This window comes from Spinacia oleracea, chromosome 6 (genome assembly GCF_020520425.1).
Source record: "Spinacia oleracea cultivar Varoflay chromosome 6, BTI_SOV_V1, whole genome shotgun sequence".
In the NCBI taxonomy this organism is placed as follows: domain Eukaryota; kingdom Viridiplantae; phylum Streptophyta; class Magnoliopsida; order Caryophyllales; family Amaranthaceae; genus Spinacia; species Spinacia oleracea.
In genome coordinates this window covers 41,149,594-41,161,002 of record NC_079492.1, presented here as the reverse complement: position 1 = coordinate 41,161,002, position 11,409 = coordinate 41,149,594, and the positions used below count along the sequence as shown (strand labels likewise).

The following is an 11,409-nucleotide window of genomic DNA, read 5'->3' as shown; positions in this document are numbered from 1 at the left end:
CTCAATCCAATTGTAACCTACTATTATAATTATTCTCTGGCAAATAATTACAAATTACTACTTTAACATAATATTTATCTCCATAATATTTTCTATTTATATTTAATAATTGTCGGAAATATCTTATGACATAATTCCTTCATGTATGTGTTATATATCATTACATGTAACGTAGTATAGTTTTTCGGACTTATTATGTTATTTGGTGGTTGTAACTTGGTGTATCGCATACAAATGCATTAGGTTGTTCCATTCCAAATGAGAGGATTATATCACTATATGTACCCCGGCGCGGTTTTTCCCCCTCTTTCCCAATATATGTATCATGTATGCATGAGCATGACTCACCATATACATTTACATGTGGTTTCTCAATACTCATGGTCGTAGATACCATCTAAATAAATAAATAAATAAATAAATAAAGTTTATTTTCTTAAATTTTAACTAATTAACATGAATAAGTACTCGAATGATTTGCAATAATACTAACTACAAACAATTTGACATTGACTAGAAAATGACAGCTTCTATAAATTCATTGACATTCAACTCAAATAAAAGATTTATATAAACAAAAAACACGTCTTCCTTTTCAACTATGGAATGCAAGCTTCAATACCAAATTATTAAAATAAAGTAAAAACATTGCCTAGCTTTTGATAAGATTAAAAGCGATACACATATATGTTAGGAATATATAATTATTTTGCTCGCACTTCCCCCAAAAAAAACGTTTTACACCCCTGCTGCTTGCTAATGTAGATGCTTGCATCTTGAAAATACTCAAGTTAAGTTACACAGTAAGTATGTTACTCACTAGATAACCATATATTTAATGTACCAGCTAGATAACAAATTTTTGGGGATCGAAGTAGCATTTTCCTTATGTTGTGGATTATGCCCATTTGGCCATGAGTGACATGATTCCCATGCCTATGAAACAAGCAAAATAGCAAACCAATTGAAGCTTGATATTTCCTTGAAGTTTAGGTCCCATAAAATCACATGCTAATAAGTCCACTAAAGCCATGTAAATTAGTAGGCCAGATGAAGTAGCATTTAGCACTCCAACAACAATTAAAGCAGATGGGCTATTCTCATTATAGAAACTTAGCATTCCAATCCCAAGAGCTATCCCAAATGGTGTTGTTACTGAAAAGAAGGCTACCATTGTTGCCTTCATCTTGTACCCATAATCGGCCTGAAATAAACATTCATTACATTACATATATAGTCATATATGTACGTTGATTTTGGATCGGGTTAATTCAATTTAAAATCTACAAAATATATTTAATTATCTTTAGAGTACCTGTAAGATGCAACCGCCAAGACCCATGCCTTCAAAAAGCTGATGGAAGCACATGGCAGCAACAAGTGGTCTTATTGTACATGGATTGTTAGAAACACCCATTGACAACCCTATCACTACCGAGTGCACTACTATTCCCAACTCCAATACCTGCATGTAACATTATTTAACAATTAGCCATTGAGAATCAATACATGACATAAACTACCAGTTTGACACACAGTAATAAACACTATTCATGTTTATCTGCTCGTGAAAAATTTCAATGCATTTATTACTAGTCAGTTTTAATACGAAACACATAGACCTGCTCACTAATAAAATGAACATGTGAGCATACAGCTCATCATTGGTGCAACAATGACATAGGCAGCTGATAAAACCTTGTAGCTATTTTGGGTAGGTAGCTCAAAAAAAATATGGCTCAAAAAAATAAATTTTTAAAATTAAATATTATAGGGACCTACAAGTTATTGTAGCCCACCAATGTGAAAATATGTAGCTTAAATTAATTGTAGCTAAAAATCTAATGTGGTAAAATTAGCCACAACACCTTGTAGCTCACCATTGAAATTGCTCTATCGTACTTATTATACAAAGTGCTCAATCCGTATTTTAAAAGTCTGGATCGATCTTTCCCTTTGTCTTCAACTTCAAGTTATAGATTTATCAAAAGACTGAGTGTTAATTAAGTGTTGAGTGTTGATTAAACTAACAAACAACAATTCTAATGTTGAATGTTTAATGTTTAATGTTTCATGTTCATATGACATGGCTATATGAGTCAGTCGAACTCAAAGGTTGGACTTACGTAGACTGCGCTGGCTCTTTTGTTGCTGGACTACGCTGTCTGTCATCCAAATTAGCGGATCTAGAATGTCCTAATTCCTAAGGGCATATATGCATGTGCATACCCTTACATTCTTTTTAAGAATTTGTTGAATGCAAATAGCTCCACCTTGTTAGGACCAATTACCAAAACTATTTAGCACCCCACCATTATTTGGGGCTAATTATTTGAATTGGTGTAGAAGTGTGGAGGAGGGGAACTCGAACACGTGACTTATCGTACAAACTCTAAATGTTTATCATTAGATCAATAACTTATTGCTATTGACAAATATATATTGACAAGACCCTATGATTATATTTTTTTTATTAAGCGTAAGTTATAAAATTAAATCAAAGTAAATTATGTAAATAGGTGTATTTTTTAAGTCAAAACATGATAAAGGATATAATGATGAGGGTCAAATGCAGAAGTGATTTATAATTTTATATTTTGTTGTATGCCTGTATGGTGTATAATTAAAATTAGGGTTTGAATTTGAGTTTGTTATGTTAGACCAAATTTAACCTGGGTCAAACGAAAGTTGATTTATTACCGATATAATTTAATTTACGTCTTGGTCAAGTCATTTGAGTCTGGTTAATTTTGCCAGACTATCACATGAGCACATTATGTGTACAAATTATTTTGTACTTATTCCGTATAAGATAAGATCACAAGATCAGGGATTAGGTTAGAGCTGTCAAAAACTTATCCGACCCGAAAATTAACCCGACCTGAGCCGATCGAACTCGTAACCGACCACGACCCGAAATTTTGGTAAAACAGGTAACCCGAAACCCAACTTGTATCCGACCCGAAAAAATCGATAACCGATTTTAACACGATGTTGTATGACCCGAACCCGACCCGACACCCGACCTGAAGATGACCGATAACCGAACTGACCCGATCGAACAATGACCCGATCCCGATTCCGACCCGACAATGACCTTAACCGGATTTTTACCACATAATCTCTTAGTGACTCGACCTGTGCAGTAAATATTTTACGCTAGAATATTTTGAGATAACCAAATCAGTTATTGACTCGATCTTATACCCGTGTTTGAGAGTTAATTCAACCTGAATTTAACCGACCCGAAATTATTCGATCCAAACTTGACCCCAAACCCGAGAATAACTGCTATTTACCCGATTCAAACCCGACTGTATAACACCTAAACCCGAAACTGAACCCAACCTGAACATGACCCGACCCGAACCCGACTTGTACCCGAAATGGGAATAAAACCCGACATGACCCGACCGAAAACCAACCAGACCGAACCCGACCTGAACCCGAGTGATAAAGTAACCCGACACGGCCCGACCTGAAAATGACCCGAGACCCGAGATGACCCGACCCAAACCCGACCCGGTGACCTGTTTTGACAGCTCTAGATTAGGTATTCGTTGACCTTCAGCATCAGTACGGAAATACTATGAAAATGAGCGATAATATTGTTTTTAAAAGTAAGATGAAGTGCCTTATCGGGTAGGAATATCGCACAGGTCCCCGTCAACCGCTTAGATAAATAGGCTAAACACTTTGAGAGTGGGGGGAATGGTAAAGGAAACCCTCCCTAAAAGTGCCCCTAGTGGGATCAAACCCCCAACCTTTTGGTTGGAAGGAAATCTTTTCCACTAGAACAAGACATTGCTTCGTAATGACAGGCATAAATAATAAAAATAATTACAATAAAAAATGTACAACCTTCGTTTCATTAGATCTTTACTGTTACTATGCACACATATCAAGACAAAAGTAAAATTATTGATTAAATATAATAAAATATGGATAAAGTAAGAGAAATGTGTAAAAAAGTGGGTAATTGTAAGAAAAAAAAAGGAATAAAGTAAGAGAAAGTGATTGAAAAATTGTAAATATTATGGGGTAAGAAGGGTAAGATAGTAAATTTTCATGTCGAAAATAGAAAAAAGATAAATTATGAAGAATATTATAAAGCGGACTAATTAAACAGAAAATGTAAAGATCATTTTGAAACGGAGATAGTAGTATATTACTGATCTGAACTTGGCACTCCGTATTACTCCCTCCGTATTTATTTAAGGGATACACTTGCCTTTTCCGGCCGTATTTATTTAAGAGATACACTTGCCATTTTTAGAAACTTATCAACCCCACCATCTAATTAAATAATACATCTAATTTACCATATGACCCACCATTCTATTAAACAAATAATTTTAGAAACCAACCCCACCCTAAAATGACATGGTCTCCACTTGTTTACCTATTAAAATATTTATCCAACCCCACTTGCTTTATTATTTTATTTCATTCAATTCTTTTCCTTAAACCCGTGCCCGGCCAAGTGTATTTCTTAAATAAATACGGAGGGGGTAATAAATTAAAACCTCTAAAAAGGACATGTCTTGTTTGGTAAAGAGAGGTTTAGGGGCTTTTTAGAGATTTGTACCAATTTTAGTGGACTAGTCAAGAACTCAAGACCTCTAAAAAGGGTGTTTGGTAAAATAAAGATTATTGAAAAGAGAATTGAGCTAAAAACTCTCATTTTGAGAAAGCTCTTTTTACTAACTTTTTGCTTTGAGGATTGTTAATATAACATTGTAAAAGACATTTTTGTCCATAATTACTATTTTTACCTAACATAATTAAATAAATGTTATAAAAGAAAAATGTCCATAAATGTCATTTTACACAATAATAGTTAACAACTTTTAGAAAATTCTATGTGTTACCAAACAAGGTTGTAGAAAATTCTATGTGTTACTTGCTAAATAAAAAGGTAATAAACTAACTTCAATTCTAAGCAAACAGTAAACAACTAAAGGTTGAACGTACTCTAAACAATACCCCTCCTAATCTACGGGAAGCTGGACAAAATAATACCCCTCCTTCCCATTTTGTTATTTATGTTTGATATTATGCACGCAATTTAATGACTAATTAATGTGCATTGAGATTTCTCTAATATTTTCACTTTTATTAAAAAAAAATCAGATATTGAGAAAATAGGAAATATTTAACGTAATGAAAAGTATAAGAGATTAAATGATTCAATGAATTTAATTGGTTAAAATAATTCTTGGACAAAGCATTTATGTGATAATATTAAAGCATTTATGTGATAATATTAAAAAAATTCTTAATGTGGAGAACAAAATAGAACACACGAAATGAAATACATAAAAAAACAAAAAGGACGGATCGAGTAACAATTTAGAAAATAAAATAATTAATAATAACAATATTATTTCCTTAGATGTCTTCTTCGAACTTACCAAAAGAAACTTTGAAATTGGGATGGCTTACAGACGTATAGTGTTTATTTTAACTAGTACTGTATATTACACTAACATGTACGGAGTACATACTTTCTTCAACATCTTGTTCATTTTCTTGATACTCCGTAATTTTTTAATTAGTTTTTTTCAATTAGTTGGTATTACGTATTTAATTATTTTCAATAATTTGACTTTGATTTGAAGATCATCATTAAATTATTATAAATTAAACAAAAAAAAACTGTAAAGTATCAACAAATTAAGTAATGTTCTATTTTATTTATTGAAGTTATATTACAGCAAATAGATATTTTATCATCAACTAATTATTATATGCGGTCAAACATACACCAATGTTAAGTAATACTTTTTGTTTTGTTAAATGTAAGTAAAACCTCATAAGTGAGTTGGCTCTAATTGTCCTCACATGGAAGGAGATCGAGGAAGGATAACGATCAACACATAAGCTAGTCCGATGAGTTACTATATTTATTATCGATTGATTTTAGGATTGAACCCTTTAAGATAGAAGTGGAGGATTTTAGATATTTGGTCCCATCGGGTGTAGAGCTGATTAAACAAAAATAAATGTTGAATATTGTGAAACTCCGTGAATTAGAGCGTATTTCATTGATCAAATATATAGGGATTACAATATAAGTCCTAATAGAAACAGGAACACTAATATGACTAGAAGTCTAATATAAATCAAATATCCTAAGAGATTAAATCCTAATAGACTTCTATCTCTATCAATAAATTAAGGAGGAATAAGGGTAAACTTGTCATTTTATCAGTGAAAAGTTAAAAAAAAAATATTGCAACTTTAAGGAAGTGTTGTAACTAGTAGAGAAAAGTGGTGTAACTAGTAGAGAATGAAGGAAGTATTATTTTGGTCAACCTTGCATTATTCTTGCTTGGCAATGTAGCTTAATTGTTCTTGGTAAAAATAAAAAAGTACGTAGTACTTCATATAAGAAAAGTTCTTGATTAATAAATAATGAATAAATTGCTAATTCATACCTGAGCCACTATTCGATATCTCAAGAGTTGAGTCTCCTTTTCATGTTTAGCCACACCTAGTTCATCTTTGTTGCTATTATTATGACTTTGATCCACCATTTCCATATCACTTTCTCTAGGACTCTGCATATCATGTATAGCCCCAACACCGCCACCAATGACACCACCACCTGTATCATTGTTACCACCACCACCACCACCACCACCGCAATGGGCGTGCATTCTCTTCAACCCCTTCTTCTTAAAGTACGCGGTGGCAACCGTGTCCATCATCATGGTCAACACCGTCGTAACCATAGCAATAAAAGTTGACCAAGGGTAAATCCTCCAAGGATTCTCAGGCAAACATGGTGAGGTTAAATTGTTCCAAGAATCCGGGAGCACGTGCATGAACCCCGTGGACAAAATTACCCCTGCGGCTAGGATTTTTACTATAACGGCGGCGTTTCGATCCGGGTGTAAAGCAGGAAAAGCAGTTGAAAACAAGGGTAAACCTATTCCTATCATGCTAGCTACTAATATGGTAAATATTCCTATGACTTTTAGCTTTAAGGACTTCTCCTTGTCGTAACATCCTCCACTAGCGGCTGCCTCGCACGCCGAGGCGTCCTGCCCCCGGACCGAGGGCGCGTGGAGGAGGATCGCGAAGAGAGCGATCGAAATCGAGAGGGTTTGGAGTACTCTCATTCTCTTGCTAGTCATAGCTCTAGCCATGGTTTGATGCTCTCTTTAATTATGTATTACTTGTGTGTTTTACTAATAAAGTGTTTTGATTGGTTATGTTGGTTTAGTCACATTTATAATGGACTTGGATACATGTAAGATTTTTTTATTACTTCTACAAGTTAGTTGACTTACTTTAGTTTTTAGACTACATAGAATTTTATTTTTATTTTTATTTTTTGGAGAATAATTTATTATATTTTTTAAATTTCATTAGAATTTTATTTTTATTGTTCTTACATATATTATTGAATTTGGATATTTATGAGCTTGTGCTTGACATGTGATGAAGAATTTTCCGCTCGCTTAGTACACGGTCGTACTGTCCGATTCACTCATTTCTAAGACATAAGACTACATCATGAGTATAAATCGGGTAAAAATAGTTCGGGTCAAATACGTGTTGGTTTCAAAATAAGATAGTTCAATTCAAATGACGGATCATGTATTATATATATATATTTGGTCATGTGAGTTAACAAGTCGTGTTGTAATCTTTCTAATCGGGTAAAAATCAGCTCGAGTCAAATAAGGTTTTGCTGTGGAATTGGTTTTAGGTTGAGTTAAGATCAGGTAATCCCGATTTCGATTAGGTCGATATATATTAGGCCAGACTCAAATCGAATTCATATTTCGATTATCGGGTTGCCTTTATGTAAAATATAGTTCATGATTCTAATCCAGAATTTCTCAGATATATGAAACCAAATCGAGCACATATCGAATTTAATAATCATTTTAGATCAGGTTGATTTAGGACACCTTTAAGTACGATCAGTACATATTCTATCATTTGACATGGACTGCTAAATTTTTTTAATTTTTTGTTGAAAAATAATTTCTTTTAACACCAAATGTCACTCTACGACTTTGGTAGGAGGTTTTTATCATAATCTTAGATTATCACTATTATATACTTGTATGACATAATTGGCATGTTATATTAGTTGAGTGTTCAATTATCTAATATTAATTGATTATGATTAGATAGGAATATACTAGCTAAATGTTAATTAGCAAGCATCATGCCTTCAATTGAATGTTAATCTCAAATTTATGGTTTGACAACCAACGATTTATTCCGAATTTAAAGAAAACAATTGAGTTAAAGTCAATGAGTTGCTAAATCAGATGTACAGCAACATTATGTACTTCTAATTAATAATTAGCCATCATAACTTGACCGGCAACATCAACTGATGTAATTATGTATTCTAAATTTCAATTGGAGAATATTTTGTTGTGATCTAGAGGTTAAACTAGTAAGTTTATCCTTGTTTGCCAAACTAGGATTTTTTATATTATCCATGTCCACCAAGTTGTTAAATGTACCTGGTCCTACTAAATTAATCGCGGATTCCACTAGTAGAAAAATTATTAAAGGTTGCTACTCAAAGGTTGCCCTTATCTAACAAGAGCAACTTTTGATTGACAAAAAGTAAAACAATAAAAATAAAAAGTAAAGCTTCATTCCACGTACGTGGGAAGCGCATCTTTTAGTTTTCTTTTGTACTGAAACCAGATACTTCTCCCCTTTTCTTCTCGCTGCTTTGCTGCTCGCCCACACTCACAATTCTCCCCCGAACTCTATCCACCGGCGACGTACGGAGACTGGCGCTCTCCCTCTTTGTCACTGGTATTCCGATACCACCGGTCAATGGACACTCGATTATCCCCTTTTCGTTGCCTATTTCGAGCTCGTTCTCTCTTTTATCGCTGCCCAGATCGACCTCGCCATTGTTAACCTTCATGAAGGTCTCAATTACAAGGCTAATTCTGTTATTTACTTTCAAAGAATCACTGTTATGGTCGCTGATTTGATTCTTCACTATGCCATTTATCGAACTACTCGGAATTTGGATTCGACGAAACGGAGGCTGATTCTGTTCTTTTTTGCGGTTTTGTTGTGCTGTAAGCACTTGTTTGCTGTTGTCGCGCCTGTTTATTTCGTCTATTTGTTGCGGCATTATTGTAGAGGAGGTTTGTTCAAGGGTTTTGGACGGCTTTTGCTGATGGGGATGGCGGTGGTGGTGGTTTTTGTTGCGGCTTTCTGGCCGTTTGTGTATCACGATCAGGTTAATTTTGCTTTGCCCTTCTTGTAAAATTGTCTTCTTTGTAGAACTTAAGAGAAGTTGTTTTTGTATTTGGGATTGTTTGACTATGATGTTGTTTGACAAGGTTATTCAGATGGTAAGAGGTATAAATGTGGAATGGTGGGAGTTTTTGATGGCTTATTGTGTCTCTCTTAGTTGGTAATTCCATGGATTATAACTATCATATTGTTGAAAGAAAATAACTGTATTGATGGTAGGTATTAGGAAAACATAGGAGTTCTATCACTTGGAAGAGTATGAACTAGCATTCAAGTTTTGAACTAGACTTTTCTTTTGTGTTTCTGTTTATGTATGAAGTACTCATTATTTCATTAGGTAGGTGGTGTGATAAATCATTTTGTTCTGTTAACATCTCACTCCTGTGGTGACCTTTATAATGGTGTTGCTTGCCATTTCTCCTTGTCTTTTCAAGGCCTGGAAGAATCCTCAGCCAAGAAAGGTTGCTAGATGGATAACTTATGCTTACTCATGCGGCTTCTTGTTTGGTTGGCATGTCCATGAGAAGGCAAATGAACCATAGGCGTGCATAACGAACTTGAAATGAGTCTTATAATCATATAACTAATCATCTAAATCGTGAAAAAGGTTTAGAATGTGGATATAAGGTCGTTTGTTGGTAGTTGGGATCGAAAATGCCATTTTTGGCCATAAATTACCTATATCGACCCAAATGAACCATAGGCGTGCATAACGAACTTGAAACAAGTCTTATAATTATATAACTAATCATCTAAATCATGAAAAAGGTTTAGAATTTGGACTTAGGTTCGTTTGTTGGTAGTTGGGATCGAAAATGCCATTTTTGGCCATAAATGGCCTATATCGACCCAAATGACCATTAGGCTTGCATAACGAACTTGAAATGAGTTTCATAATCATATAAATAATCATATGAATCATGAAAAAGGGTTAGAATGTGGAAATAGGTACGTTTGTTGGTAGTTAGGATAAAAAATGCCATTTTTGGCCATAAATGACCTATATCGACCCAAATGACCCATAGGCGTGCATAACGAACTTGAAATGAGTCTTATAAACATATAACTAATCATATGAATCATGAAAAACGTTTAGAATGTGGAAATAGGTTCGTTTGTTGGTAATTGGGATCGAAAATGCCATTTTTGGCCATAAATGACCTATATCGACCTAAATGAACCATAGGCGTGCATAACGAACTTGAAATGAGTCTTATAATAATATAAATAATTATCTAAATCATGAAAAAGGTTTAGAATGTGGATATAAGTTCGTTTGTTGGTAGTTGGGATCGAAAATGCCATTTTTGGCCATAAATGACCTATATCGACCCAAATGAACCATAAGCATGCATAACGAACTGAAATGAGTCTTATAAACATATAACTAATCATATGAATCAAAAAAAAGATTTAGAAAGTGTCCTTAGGTTCATTTGTTGATATTTGGGATCGAAAATACCAATATAATTTCTGTTTTCGCATATGAAACTTAATTTAATTTATGGGTTTGCATGTACGTTTTTCTTTTAAAGGTTTTCAAAACTCTAAGGGAGGAGCCCTTTACCAAAGAGGAGTTGGATGAAGTTCGAGACAAGTGGGCTACTTACTTCAACGATCGTGAACTACCCTCAGTGTAATAAATAGAGCAGGCTTGTAGTTATCTGTGACTCTTACATTATTTTGTTATTTATCGATTTAATTAATTAAATTTGAATTAATTCGGTAATATTATTGGAAATTTTAAATTTATATCATTTTTGAGGAATGTCAAGCTGATGTTTGGTGAAACAATATTCTATAAATTATAATGCAAAATTTTATATTGTAAAATCAGAAATTATATTGCAGAATATCAGGAATTATATTGTAGATTTAAAAAAAAAAAACAAAAAAAACTCAAAAGTTGCCCTTGTTTGCAACAAGAGCAACTTATGTGAAGCTTATAAGTTTCCCTTGTTGCAAACAAGAGCAACTTATGTGAAGCTTATAAGTTGCCCTTGTTAAGGGCAACTTTTGATAATTTTACAAAAGTGACCCCCCCATAGGTGGCACTTATGAAGGGCAACTTATAAGCCTATTTTAAGGGCAACTTATGATGTTTTTTCCTCTAGTGTTCACTACAACATATAAGATCAAAAAGGGCGAGAAAAA

General features: G+C 33.8%; 2 protein-coding genes across 2 annotated transcripts; one reads left to right on the top strand and one right to left on the bottom strand.

Annotated features, from left to right (window-relative positions):
* Positions 1-690: 690 nt before the first annotated feature.
* On the bottom strand, positions 691-7,221 carry LOC110793278 (fe(2+) transport protein 1-like). Its single transcript, XM_021998138.2, has 3 exons — positions 6,441-7,221; positions 1,316-1,465; positions 691-1,204 (listed from the first exon to the last, which is right to left on the bottom strand). Exons 1-3 carry the CDS (start codon positions 7,152-7,154, stop codon positions 899-901), a joined length of 1,170 nt encoding a protein of 389 aa, XP_021853830.2. The 5' UTR covers positions 7,155-7,221; the 3' UTR covers positions 691-898.
* A 1,413-nt stretch (positions 7,222-8,634) lies between these two features.
* LOC130464019 (probable dolichyl pyrophosphate Glc1Man9GlcNAc2 alpha-1,3-glucosyltransferase) lies at positions 8,635-11,088 on the top strand. The gene is made up of 2 exons (XM_056833364.1): positions 8,635-9,238; positions 10,791-11,088. Exons 1-2 carry the CDS (start codon positions 8,969-8,971, stop codon positions 10,893-10,895), a joined length of 375 nt encoding a protein of 124 aa, XP_056689342.1. The 5' UTR covers positions 8,635-8,968; the 3' UTR covers positions 10,896-11,088.
* Positions 11,089-11,409: the final 321 nt, after the last annotated feature.